The sequence below is a fragment of the Symphalangus syndactylus genome, chromosome 17 (genome assembly GCF_028878055.3).
Source record: "Symphalangus syndactylus isolate Jambi chromosome 17, NHGRI_mSymSyn1-v2.1_pri, whole genome shotgun sequence".
NCBI classification, from domain to species: domain Eukaryota; kingdom Metazoa; phylum Chordata; class Mammalia; order Primates; family Hylobatidae; genus Symphalangus; species Symphalangus syndactylus.
The window spans coordinates 46,414,484-46,429,085 of NC_072439.2; the positions used below are offsets into that span (position 1 = coordinate 46,414,484).

Sequence of the window (14,602 nt, forward strand, 5' to 3'; positions counted from 1 at the left end):
CTTTAGGAGGATAATCATTCACTCTCACGAATGTCCTCTTTTACCACCTGTCTTGTTTTATTATATCTGTCTTTTGTAATGCTTTATTGGGAATATCTTAAAGTTTGATCTCTCCTACATTTCTTTTACCAACATTACCACTTCCAGATGAGAACAGTGCAAATGGATGATGATGTCTTCTAGAAAAGGAGAGTATAAAAACAACCACTATAGGCATTTTCACATTTTTTTCTTTTCATTTATTATTTATTGTTCTGCTTTTCTGCAGATCACCTTTAAGGAAGGCTACATTGAGATTTTTAAAATGGTCAAAAGTCTGTGGGAAAACAGGAAAGCCAAATATATGTATATTTAGTCATGCTAATGAAAATTACAATTATAACTCTGTGGGCTTAAGAAAAAGATTCAGTAAGAGTCCTCTACCCCATAAGAAGGCTCCTAACTCAGCATCTTCCACCCTTGTTAATTAATGACATTTAAGGAAGTTTTATTTTAAATGTCATTTCAAAGTTCTGTTTTCATATTTCCTCTACCCTTTTTTCAGAAATTTAAAGAATACTGAAAATCCTATGAGAACTCCATTTGATAAAAGTACTGCTTTCTTGGCATGAACTAGAGGGAAATATTTAATACTCACTATGCTCAAGGCATTGCGCCTTCATCCTCACCAGGGTCTAAAATGTGGTATTGTAATGATAGAACTCTAGACTTTAACACAGGCAAACGGAAACAGAGGTAAAATCAGGAAGCCATTGATACGTGAACATTCCCTTGCATACAAGGCATTTCATGGCACAATCTAATGGTATTTATAAGTGAACTACATCTATCCTTGAGAAATGACTGAAAATAGCAAGTTCAGGACTAGTTATAGCCATTTACTTATATAAAACACAAGACTATTTTTTAGAATTTCTACATCAGTTTTAACTTGCAACAAATTATTTGTATACCAAATAAGTAGTATGTTTTGAATCTAAAGAAATATATGAATCAAAATACACAATTGATAACTTGGTAGTTATGCAGGCGGCATGTAAATTATAATGGAAAGTCGGTCAACGGGTTGGTGCCCTTCTAAAATTATCATGCCACATTCCAGTTGAGTGTCCACGTTACAGAAAACATGTTCACCTTGCTAAACCCGGGGCTACCTGACAGTGCCCTGAAATATTTCTCCCTTTTCCTTTCGGGACTAATTTAGTAAAAATGAACTCTTTTAAGGTCACTGTATACATCATTCCCTATTTTCTTTTTCATGACCACAACCCCAGATTGTGCTGGGACATCATCCACTCCCAGCAGATGCGGCCCCTTCTGAAGCTGTCTTATTCAGCCACCTGTTCAAATGGATACCAGGCTTCACAGTGGCTGTAAATCACACCATTTCTTTGTTTGGATTGCTTGGTGCAAACACCATCGAGGGATGCATAGGAACCTCTCATAACCAGTCTCTCCATAACTCAGTTTGAGTACTTACCTTTGAAGAGATATTTGGTGCCCTCCCCCACTTAGCAGTCTTCTCTTAGCAGACAGAAGTCCCAGACTGAACCACATGGAATCATATAGGCCTGGTCAGTATTGCCCTTTACTCCACTTACTCAGTGACCTGTGTGGTTTTCAGGATTTCATCGGTAAGAAGACCCAAGACAGTCTACTGAAAAGTGTTTAAATAATAAGATTGTTCAATTAAGTGAAAGATAGTAATAAGCACTCCACAAAAAAAAGAGTATTTCATTTGGGCAGTATCCATAGCAAAGTTAGAGCTCTCTAGTTAAAGGGTGTACATGAAAAAAACAAAGTACATGTTTTGACTATCATATTGGGAAAAGTAGAAAACACTGAAGTCAAATGAGGGTGGAGCAAAGCACTCATACCCTCTGGTGGATATGTTGATTTTATAAATATTTTGGATGACAGTTTTGCAACCTATGTATCAAAAGCTTTTAAAAAGGCTGTGCCACTTAAAATCTGCTTCTGGAATTTAGTAATTGAACATGTGCACAGATACATATGTACAAAGATGCTCATTGCAGCAGTGTTTATAAAGGCAGAAAATTGGAAACTGCTTCTGTGCTCATCAGTGGAGGAACTGTTTTACTAAATTATATTGCAGCTATTACACATGTTGTAAAGCTTTCTATAAAACTAGCACGTGTCTATAATAGATGTTTATAAAACAGTATGTATAATATGGTATCATTTTGGTTAGTGTGTTTGTGTGTTCTTGCATGCATGTATGTCCATCTAAGCCTGAAAGGATGTACTCCAAAATTTTAAGAAACTTAGCTCCTGTCTAGGAGATGGGATTACATATGACTTTTATTTTTTTCTGTATACTTTTTTGCATCTTCAGAATTTTTTTGTGTTGAGTATATATTTTATCAGAAAAGAAAATTTTATTCTAAGAAAAAAATAAACCTGAGCCCTTGAGTTATCAGCAGAGGACTCAAGGTGAACAAACAAGACCTGGCCACTAACCTTCAGAAGCTGACAGTGTGGTTTAACAGGGCAGGAAGCAGACAGTGTGATTTGTACAAAAATCATTCTGGGCCATTCCTGAGTACACCTTGATCGTCATAGAGTCACAACCAAGGGGTGTTCTTGGAACATCCTGGCACGTTTGACTCTAAAACAGACTTGGAGTCCAAGCTTCAGGATGCATTTTCCTCCTTGAATGGGCTCCTTTTCCACTGTGCTTCTTTGCTGTCAGCACATTCCTGAATGCCTGGTCTGGTCAAAAACAAGCTCATTTACTCCCTACAGCACACACCATTTACTGAGCTGACTTCCTGTGTGGCTCCCCTGTGTGTCCAGAGTTACTAATATGTTACTTCCTTTCCTCCCCACCCCAGCTTCCACAGTACTTGTCTTTCCACCTTCGGAAGTCAGCCTTCCAGACCTGCAGTTCTTGGCACTTTTTCGGCTCAATTATTACTGTTTTTCTTGAACTCTGTAGTTTGCATTTTGATAAAAATGAAAAAAATTTGACCTAGTGTCTTCTATCTCTGCAATATTTTTGCACCATTTTGTTGGGGGGAAAAAACGTTCTACTTATTACTCATGCCTTGACTCTCATGCCCGAACTCTGCTACAGTTAGGAAAAAACATGTAGGAATATGTGTCATTCATAACTGCATGGCATGTAAGTAAAATTTTGTTATGTTTCATATTTTGTGAAATCTAAATATTCACATAAAGGCTTTTGCTTCTAATCTTTTGTTTCCCTAGAACTTGCCATGTACCTGGATTCACAATTTACTGAAAAATAGAAGATCCCATATTTTTACTTTAGTAGTTGTCTATTATTACAGTTTTTTTCCCTTTGTGTTCTTCTTGGAATTAACTACTTTTTCTTGTCTTAAAAATTGTAGAGAGCCACATGTTTTTTCCATATTTGCACATCAGTTACACTTCAAATTATGTGAATGTTTTGATATTTACTTTCGTAGTGTAATTCTTCAACTTTATTGTTGGACAGTAAACCTTTCTTGCATCCTGCTAGGCGTAAAGGTTGAGAGACCATTAACCCAAATGAGCGTTGGAATACTCTCCAATCTCTTAGTAAATGGCAACCATATCAGGGGAGGAATAGGCTATTTGAGAATTCCGATACAGTAAGTCAATCTCACTTGCTGTCCAAGGCAAGTTTCAAACACCCTTACACATAAACAAGAATTTGAGCAAAGATCCTAATCTGACTGCTTTTATTCAGATCTTGGGCAAATAATTTAACTTCAGCATTTTTAACTATCTTTATTTTTATCTTTATTCAGATCTTGGACAAATAATTTAACTTCAGCATTTTAACTATCTGTTTTTATTTAGACCGGTTCCCTTATTTGTTACATATTCTTTCCAGGCTAGTGATATTAGTTTCTCCCTTTTTCCCTGTTATGTGGTAGAATGTCTTCTGCCAAGAGATAGGAAACCTGGATTTTACAGCAGTAGAGACTGGTACTCTTTTCTCTAGTATTGCATTCTAATAGTACCATATTGGAGTTTGACCTACTTATTACACACAGGCAAATGTTGCCAAGTCAGTGAGGTTTTCCTCCAAATAAAGGGCCATGGTCTTGCATCACACATGGGAGGTTTGCATGCAGACCAGATTATCTGGGAGCTAACTGCCAACCTGTGCCACTGTGCAAGGGAGGAGTGCCTGGGGCCATGTACAGATGTGTTTCTCATTCCAGGCCTAATTCTTCAGAACTTAACTTCAGTGAGCTCCTGCTGGACTCAATCAAAGGCAACAGAATGTGGGCTACAGAGAACAAGTGGCTTTTTGTACATTTTTCAGATGTTTGCAGTGATGACCAGGTTTTCCTGACTATATTCCACTGGACCCCACTTCCCCTTTGTTCTTCTGAGAAATTATATATATATTTTTTTCTCCATGCACAATTTTCCTCTAGCAATAGCCCTGGTCACCCATAATATAGTCCTCATTGAAAATAAGAGAAATTGAATGGACCTAAAGGACTCTGTGGCTGAAATAAAAAAGACATGGCTCAGCATTTTCATATAGTTTTAAATACTCTTAAAGTTTATTGATTTGAAATAACTGAAATTGCAAATATAAGATTGGATAGTGGTATCAGCCTAAGACATGGATGTGTCTTTGTTTTCCTAGCCCTTTATTGTCCTGGATAGGAAAGGTCTCACAGCAGTCACGCTGTTTGTGCTTAGAATTCCTGGTTAAATGCACTGGATGAAGGTGCATTGAGATGGGTTACATCAGCAGCATTCATTCTGCTGGTGAAAAAACCTGCCAATTAGAAACTTCCAATACTGGTAATAAACCTTCATGTGTTCCACAGTGGAAAAGGGGAAAGGAATGATAAATATCACATTTCATGTAAGTATCAAAAAAATACATGTTCTCAAAAGTGTGAAGAAAAGGAGAAAGTGGTGTGTGGTAAAATTCCGTAGCTTCTGTGCTAATTGATACTGAATGAAGAGGAGAATTAATCACATTTAATGAACACAATGTACAAGTTATACACCAAATGATTGCAAAATGAAATCTCCTTATCAGTTTTTAATGAATCATAGAAAACTTTTCAATATCACTTACTTAAAAAGCAGTCGATTCTTAACAAAATTAACATGAGCATTCTGACAAGCTGTGTGAGAACACAAATTCAAATCATTCCTCAGAGTAAATTAGAACAATTCTATCCAACTCCATATGCTAACAGGTATTTTTGTATTTGGTCTCTGTTCTGCCGTCATTTCCTTTTAAACCATAAGGATTTTAAGCTCTAAACTAAAGGCTTCTATATTTTGTTGTTGCTGGTTCTTTTGGTTTTTTAAAATTTGTTTGCTGGGAATGAGGGACATCATTTGTAGATTAGGGGACAAACACCAATGACTAGTGCAGCTTTTGTTTATATGGGAGTATCTTTTGGCATTTGTTTGACGTTATCCCATGATATCTGCTATAAAGCGGTGAGGTAGGTCTGAAAAGAAGTCATGAAAAATGGTAAAAGGTTAGAAAATAAGACATAAGAAGGATGAGATTTTCATCAACAGTGTTTTGTCTTAGATTTTTCTTGTTAAATAAACTTCACTCCCTTAAATAAGCAGTTTTGTTTACTATGTTCGTTTTCAACCTTGATATGCCTTTGCTGCTTGAGGTGGAAATAATTCTGGGATGATTGTGTTACATATGTAATATTGATATGTTCTCATGAGTTTATAGAATAATGCTGTACTGTTCAATTCAAATACTTCCTTTCACCAAGAATAGACCATGTTTGCCATGTCAGTCAGAGTGGCCATGACTGTTTGGTAAGCTAACTAGTGGTGGATGTATTTCTCTTTCACAATAAACCTATTAAAGCTTGAAAATTAACACTTATAAGTCAGCACTTTTTTCAAAAAATTATATATTACAATTTGTTTTCCTGTTTTACACAGGCAGAATTTAATGGAAAACCTGACTCTCTCTTTTTTAATGATGGCCAGCGAAGAATTGACTTTGTTCTAGTATATGAGGATGAAAGCAGAAAAGAGAGTAATAAAAAGGGTACAAATGAAAAACAAAGGGTAAGTTTTAATGCTATTTTCCCTTCTTTTTATTTCTTATGTTGTAACATGAAAAAAACTGCTATTTTATATAAGTAATAAAGTGAAACTGGTGTTGAAATATCATACACAAAACAATTTCATATTTTCTCTGCTCATGTTCTCTCAAAGCATATTAACAAAACGTTTTTTAAATATGAATCAGAAACTTCCTCAGGCTCTTAACCTCATTTGGTTTCACAGCTGAAAGCAGACTTTCTTTCAAGGAATTGGACTTTGTATTGTACAGAAGAGATTTACCTTAAGCATGCCTGGCTATTCAATTAGGTGGCATAGGAAGCTAATGATTAATAATGACAAGTGTAATAACAACTAGCTTTCAATGTGTGCTCACTCAGGTATTGTAGATACATTTGCATACATGTTGTCCTTTCATACAGCATGAAGTGGGTTCTATAATCACACCATTTTATGGATGATAGAGATGACCCTTAGGTTAGATGAGTATAAAAGGTCATGGAATCTAGTCTGGCAAGTGGTGAAGCCATGGTTCAAACTGTCTTGAATATGGAAACTGTGCTCTTGACCTCACATTTTTCTCTGTTACCTCCCTTCCCTCCCTTTCCTCCCTTTCATTCATTGCATTGCCAGTCAAGCTGCTCTCTTCTCCCTTTCCTTTGCACCAAGCTTTTCTGGTAAAGGGCCATCTTTTTCTTAGGATATTAAAACAGTAGGGCAGGGTTATAAACAACTCCCTGGAACGTTTTTACTTGTACCCAAACTGCATTAAATTAAAACAGACCAAAAAAGAGTGCATATATGTGTTACTTTCACCTACTTTAGAAATCATTCCTCATCCTTTTTTTCTTCCCCATTTCACATATATGTGCTCTCTCTCCCTCTCTCTCTCTGTCTCACACACACACACAAAACTTTAATTGTCCCTGTCTAGACTGTCTTCTTGAAATATGCCAACTTTAAGTCTATTGATTTTTGCCCATTCTTTCAAATCAAGTGATAAAACCTTTTAAAAAATGAAGTAATCAGTACTGTTTTATTCATCTGTTTGTTTCAGAGGGGGTTAAGTTTGGCATTTTATATTTGCATGGTGGAATAGAATGAGCCCAGACTTTGGAAACTGACCTTCAAGTTCTAATTCTGCCACTCTATTGGAGTAATTCTAGTTGTAACAAACAAGCTCCCAGATGACAAGGACTTAACACAAAAACAGAGTGTTTGTTGTTCACGTCAAGGTCAAATGTGGCATCCCTGTTTGGCACATAGTTTGGGGTTGGGCCTCTGTCCTTTGCAGTTATCAAGAAACCCAAGCCTGACAGAAGCTCTGCCATATTCCACAGGTAGACTCCCGGGTCATCCTGAATATCAACATAGATAAATGGTAGATAAGATGAAGAAAGTACTCATGCTTCTTTACCACTTTGGCCTCAAAGTAACTACATCAGTTGTGCTCATATGCTACTGGTCAGAACTCAGAAGAGTGGAAAGTATCGTTTCTGGCTGGGTAGCTATGTGACTTAGGCAAATTTTCAAATCAAATATTTTTTTCTTTTTTACATTTGACATCTCTAAAATCAGTTGGATCTTACAAATGCTGTATCATAATTTCATTGTTGAATTTTTTCTTATTAATACATAAAATATTGGCTCACCATACAATCAATGGCATCTTAGATTCAGGGAAATTGGATCCTAAATACTTAGGCTATATAATTATGGTTAAGATTAAATAAAATAACATATATAGATGTTACATAATTTTTTAGCATTATTAGATCATAAATTTTAATTCTTATATCTTCCCATTTGGGATTTTCTTAAAATCATGCCCTGATATGAAAAGGCATGATTTTCCTGTTATTATACAATTTTATCACTAAAGTAAAACAGCTTAGGGTACTTTCATTTTCCTGTAGACACTAAGATACATTCTATGCAGTCATAGTCACCATCATCAAATATTCATTAAGCATCCATATGCCAATGGATCTGGATTGAGCAATATATAATGTAAGTTAAACAGATCTAATCCATTAAAGTGTAAAAGAAACAGTTCTGGTTTTAGACAAGAGCTTTACTGCCATGGTGAAGGGCCCTAGAGCTGCTTACAGTATTAATCAATTCTGCATTTGCTTCAGACAGAAACATAGGTCCCAAGGTAGCTCTCATAAATCAGGAGGAAAAAAATCATCATTAATTTTGGCAATCCTTGAACTCATGGATTGATATACCTTGATGTTTGTTTTTATAAGTTGTGCTTTGAAGTGTTTTCAGATTGTATTTGTACATATTACTTAATTTATATATACTTCACCGAAATTCAAAGCTTAACTTTGGAATCACGTTTTTCTTCCTTGGAAAAACATTTGTGAGTTCCGTTGTACTCCTTGTCAGGCCTTATTGAGGATTTAGGACAATACCAAGGAAAGGCAATTAAAAATCCTGTTTTCTTTGAAAGAAAAAAACTTACGTGTAAACCATACTGATTTCCTAAAGCAACCCCAAGGTTGACTCCACCAGAGTTTATCTAAAGGATATTGTTAAACACTTTGTAGGGCTGGAGAAAGATAGAAGTGACAGGGCTACAAACACCAAAAACATAGAGTATTTCAAAGGATGTATCATCCTTTGAGCAAAAAGAAAATAATTTTCTAGCCAAACCTCCAAATATCATGTAACTTGGGCCATTCATATTACCAAAAACACTTAAGAAAACACCCTCCTTTAAAAAGCATAAACCATTTACATTTAGATTTTACATAAGGCTGATTATAAGTTGCTTCAGCAACAAACACTCGTTTAGTCTGTACTGGGCTTGGCACAGAATGTTTGAATGTTTTAAATCACAAATAACAGGAAAACCAGACTCAAAATGGCTTAAATGCTAAAAGGAAATAATTATTTTCTCATTTAAGTAGTCTGGAGATACAGCCATTTCTGGATTAGTTTATTGGCTTAATGAAGTCATTCCATCCTCCTGCTCTGCCATCCTCAGTATGTTGGCTCTTAAATTGTCTTCCCTTGATTTTAAGATGGCTGCTGCAACTCCAGGTAGCCAGAGGCAGAGAGAAGGAATGCCCTTTCTCAGGGCTGTTTTTTAAGAGGGAAGAAAGCTCCTCTAGAAGGGCCCTTTGCAGATTTCCTTTCACAATTCATTGTCTGTTACAAGTCTCTTCCTAAATCAACTACTGGCAACATGAATGGAATTATTGTCATTAGCATAGACTAAACAAGATTGGTCTTTCATGTCTTGAATCACCTGATCACAGAATACCTAAAGAACAAGCAGGCTTTTCTTAGCAATAAAGAGGGGAGAATGGCTGTTCTGTAGGCAGCCAGCAGTATCTGGCACAGTAGATGATTAAATATATCTAAATTTGTTTGATCCATATTGTAAAGAGCAAAGATGTTTTACATAAAACAAATTCCCATATATTTCTCTAACTCCTCTTGCTCAGTTTTGTTAGTAATTGCTGCTTTCTTCCAGAACTGCTAACAATTGGCAGAACTGATCTTTTGAATTTTGTTTTCTCTGATGCTTGCCTTCAAACCGATATGTTAGTGACCAAGTAATGGTACAATTCAGATGAGGGTGAAGACGGGGAAGAGGTCTAGGTAGTACAAAAACAGTGGGAACAATCCTGAATATGATTTATTTATTTACTTTAAAAACATCAGTTATCCATTCCTAAAAGTTAATGGAAAATGTATGTCCTTGAAGTTGAAAAGTTTATATATGGAAGTATATATTTGTATTTCATATCTGACCTTAAGAATTCTTTAGTGTGTAGTAGCAAAAGGATCTGGCCAGTGGAGACTGTAGGATAGAGAATTTTTTTTTAATTAGTGATCAAAGTTAAATTTATCTAGTTATAATTTAATTCAAACTTTCAAATACTGTGAGACAACTAACTGGTTATAGAGCCTGTGAGCTTCTAAAAACTATTATCCATTGTTTGGGATTAATCATCATGAGACCAGAACAGTTTTCCTAGAGTCTGGATGAGATCTCTTGGGAAATGTTTAAAAACTTACCAAAAAGTTTTACTGTGATGAACATGATGTATCACTCCTTTTATTGAGATCTACTATCCTTTAAGTAAAGCTTTATAATACAGGTTAAGCATCCCAAATCCAAAATGCACCAAAACGCAAAACTTTTTGAGTGCTGACTTGACGTTCAAAAGAAATGCTTAGTGGATCATTTTGGATTTTCAGATGTGGGATGCTCAGCTGGTAAGTATAATGTAAATATTCTAATTCCTTAAAAAGTCCAAAATTAGAAATACTTCTAGTTCCAAGCATTTTGGATAAGAGGTATTCAACCTGTAGTGTCCATGAAGATCTTATACATTTTTATTAACTTTTTCCAATTATTGAAAATTTTTGTTACTATTGTCAGAGGCATTTTAAATGCAGTTATGATTTACTGTGTGTAAAAGAAGTCTATTGATTTCTGTAAGCGCTAAGAACCTTGATAAGCTCTTTTTAGTTTTAGTAGTTTCTAATACTATTAATTTTCTCAAATGAAGACCATATTGTCTACAAATGATAACAATTTTGTTCTTTCTTTGCCATATTTATACTTTCTTTTTCTTGTCTGAGTGCAATGGCTATGACCTCTTGAACAAAACCAATACACATAGTAGTCACTATTGTTCCTGATTTTAATGGGAATGTTTCTAAAATTTCACTATTAAATATTACACTTGCCATACATTTTTGATAGATTTCTTTTTTTTTTTTTACATTTATATAATTTTATTTGTCAATTATACCTCAATAAAGCTGAAGAAAGCCACCACTAAGAAAACGAAAAGAGAAGCAGCAGACTAGGAGAAAATATTTGCAAAACCAAATCTGATAATGGACTTGTATCCAGTATTTGCAAAGAACTTCTACAACTTAATAACAACAGCAACAACAAAGGAGCAAAATCCCTGGTGGTCTAGCAGTTAGGATTAAAAAAGAAAGAGAAAAGAAGCAAGATATATGAACAGCTATTTCTCCAAAGGAGATATACCAATAGCTAATAAACATATGCACAGATGCTCAGCGTCATTAGTCATTAGGGAAATACAGATTAAAATCACCATGAGGTACTACTTCACACACACTAGAATGACTAATCAAAGACAGATAAGAACAGAAGTTGGCTAGGATGTGGAGAAACAGAACTGCTATGGTTTCAATGTCCCCTCTAAAACCTATGTTGAAATTTAATTGCCATTTGCAGTATTAAGTAGTGGGAACTTTATAAATTACCCAGTCTATGGTATTCTGTTATGGCAGCAGAAAACAAACTAAGACAAGAACCCCCATACATTGCAGGTGGGAATATAAAGTGGCGCAGCCTCTTTGGAAAACAGTTTGGAGATTCCTCAAAAAGTTAAACATACAATTACCATATGACCCAGCAATTCCACTCCCTAGGTATCTACCCAAGAGAAATGAAAACAGGTACTATACAAAGACTTGTGAGTCACTGTTCATACAGCATAATCCATAATAGCCAAACACTGGAAACAACCTAAATATCCATCCACTGATGAATGAATAGGCAAAATGTGCTCTATCCATGCACTGGAACACTATTCAACAACAGAAAGGAGCAAACTGCTGACACATGCTGCCATATGGATGAACCTCAAAGGTGGGAAGGTGTAAGAAACCAGACACAAGGAACTGAGTATTGTGTGATTCCACTTACATGAAATGTCCAGAAAGGCAAATTTAGAGAAACAGTAAACAGATTAATGGCTGGGGCTGAGGTGGGAACATGATTATCTGTAAGTGGGCATCAGGGAGGAATCTTCCTGGGAACCATGAGAATGTTCTAGAATTGATTTTTAATTAATTTTTGTTGTTGTTGTTCTTTGAGATGGAGTCTCACGCTGTTGCCTGGGCTAAAGTACAATGGCAGGATCTCGGCTCACTCCGATCTCCACCTCCCAGGTTCAAGGGATTCTCCTGCCTCAGCCTCCCCAGTAGCTAGGATTACAGGTGCCCACCACCACGCCCAGCTAATTTTTTGTATTTTTAGTAGAAATAGGGTTTCACTATGTTGGCCAGGCTGGTATTGAACTCCTGACCTCGTGATCTGCCCGCCTCGGCCACCCAAATTGCTGGGATTACAGGCGTGAGCCAACGCACCTGGCCTTTTCATTAATTTTTTAAGAGATGGGATCTTGCTCTGTTGCCCAGGCTGGAGTACGGTGGTATGATCCTGGCTAACTGCAGCCTCAACCTCCCAGGCACAATCAATCCTCCCACCTTAGCTTTCTGAGTAGCTGGGACTGTAGGCATGAACAACTGTGCCTGACTAGTTTTTAAAATTTTTTTTGTAGAGATGGGTCTTACTTTGTTGCCCAGGCTAGTCTTAAACTCCTGGGCTCAAGCAATCCTCCAACCTCAGCCTCTCAAGTAGCTGGGATTAAAGGCACAGGTAATCGCTCCTGGCTATAAAATTGATTTATAGTGATGGTTGCACTATTTGGTAAAGTTACAAAAAAACATTGAACTGTATACTTGAGTAGGTTGAATTTTACAGTATTTAAATTGTACCTCAATAGATCTATTTTTTTTTTATTAATTTTTGCATACAAAAACAATAAACATTTTCTAAAAATACAAACAAACAAAAAGATGCGTATCAAACATATTAGGAAGGTTGCACATGGGAAGTCGGGGAATAGAAATGGGGGGTGGGAGTTAAAATAAATGAGAGAGGGACTTTATATGGATCAGTGATAATAACTCAATCCTCTATTTGACAAAGAAGAGGGAGAAGGAAGAGGAAGAAAAAGAAAGTGGGATAAAGGATCAGAAAGGGAAGAAAATCGAAAAAATTAGAGTATGACTCCAGGGTAGACCTGTTTTGTTGTCACTGAGTTGGTTGGTTGGTTTGTCTGTTGTATTCTTCATGTTTCACCAAGTTGGCCAGACTGGTCTCGAACTCCTAGCCCGAAGTGATCAACCCGCCTCGCCCCCCAGAGTGCCGGGACCACAGGCGTGAGCCACCACGTCCAGCCCCCACATTGCTTCTGGCCTCCATGGTAGACCTCCCAGACGGAGCGGCCAGGCAGAGGAGCTCCTCACTTCTACCCAGACACAGGGCGGCCGGGCAGAGGAGCTCCTCACTTCCCAGACGAGGCGGCCGGGCAGAGGCGCTCCTCACTTCCCAGACGGGGCGGCCGGGCAGAGGCGCTCCTCACTTCCCAGACGATGGGTGGCCGGGCAGAGGCGCTCCTCACTTCCCAGACGATGGGTGGCCGGGCAGAGGAGCTCCTCACTTCCCAGACGAGGCGGCCGGGCAGAGGCGCTCCTCACTTCCCAGACGGGGCGGCCGGGCAGAGGCGCTCCTCACTTCCCAGACGATGGGTGGCCGGGCAGAGGCGCTCCTCACCTCCCAGATGGGGCGGCCGGGCAGAGGCGCTCCTCACTTCTTCCCTGATGGGGCGGCAGGGCAGAGGCGCTCCTCATTTCTTCCCGGACGGGGTGGCCGGGCAGAGGCGCTCCTCACTTCCCAGACGGGGCGGCCGGGCAGAGGCGCTCCTCACTTCTTCCCGGACGGGGCGGCCGGGCAGAGGCGCTCCTCACTTCTTCCCAGACGGGGCGGCCGGGCAGAGGCGCTCCTCACTTCCCAGACGGTGGGTGGCCGGGCAGAGGCGCTCCTCACTTCCTCCCGGACGGGGTGGCCGGGCAGAGGCGCTCCTCACCTCCCAGACGATGGGAGGCCGGGCAGAGGCGCTCCTCATCTCCCAGACGATGGGTGGCCGGGCAGAGGCGCTCCTCACCTCCCAGACGGGGCGGCCGGGCAGAGGCGCTCCTCACTTCCCAGACGGGGTGGCCGGGCAGAGGCGCTCCTCACTTCCCAGACGATGGGTGGCCGGGCAGAGGCGCTCCTCACTTCCCAGACGATGGGTGGCCGGGCAGAGGCGCTCCTCACTTCCCAGACGGGGCGGCCGGGCAGAGGCGCTCCTCACTTCCCAGACGGTGGGTGGCCGGGCAGAGGCGCTCCTCACTTCCCAGACGGTGGGTGGCCGGGCAGAGGCGCTCCTCACTTCCCAGACGCTGGGTGGCCGGGCAGAGGCGCTCCTCACTTCCCAGACGGGGCGGCCGGGCAGAGGCGCTCCTCACTTCCCAGACGGTGGGTGGCCGGGCAGAGGCGCTCCTCACTTCCCAGACGGTGGGTGGCCGGGCAGAGGCGCTCCTCACTTCCCAGACGGTGGGTGGCCGGGCAGAGGCGCTCCTCACTTCCCAGACGGGGCGGCCGGGCAGAGGCGCTCCCCACCTCCCAGATGGGGCGGCGGCCGGGCAGGGGCTGCAATCCCAGCACCCTGGTAGGCCAAGGCAGGCGGCTGCGGGGCGGAGGCTGCCGCGAGGCCAGACCATGCCACCGCACTCCAGCCTGGGCAACACTGAGCACTGGGTGAGCGAGACTCCGTCTGTAGTCCCAGTACCTCGGGAGGCTGAGGCGGGCAGAGCACTCGGCGTGAGGAGCTGGCGACCAGCGTGGCCAAGATGGCGAACGCGTGCCTGCAGCGAAAGGAGA

General features: G+C 40.0%; 1 protein-coding gene across 7 annotated transcripts in view; it reads left to right on the forward strand.

Moving 5' to 3' along the window:
* The window catches only part of ANO6 (anoctamin 6), a 237,352-nt gene that overhangs the window by 124,058 nt on the left and 98,692 nt on the right, over nt 1–14,602 (forward strand). For all 7 annotated transcript variants that reach the window (XM_055251354.2, XM_055251352.2, XM_055251351.2 and 4 more), the window contains one exon: nt 5,923–6,051. In XM_055251354.2, the coding sequence (XP_055107329.1) occupies nt 5,923–6,051 (129 nt within the window). The remainder of the gene's footprint in view (nt 1–5,922; nt 6,052–14,602) is intronic.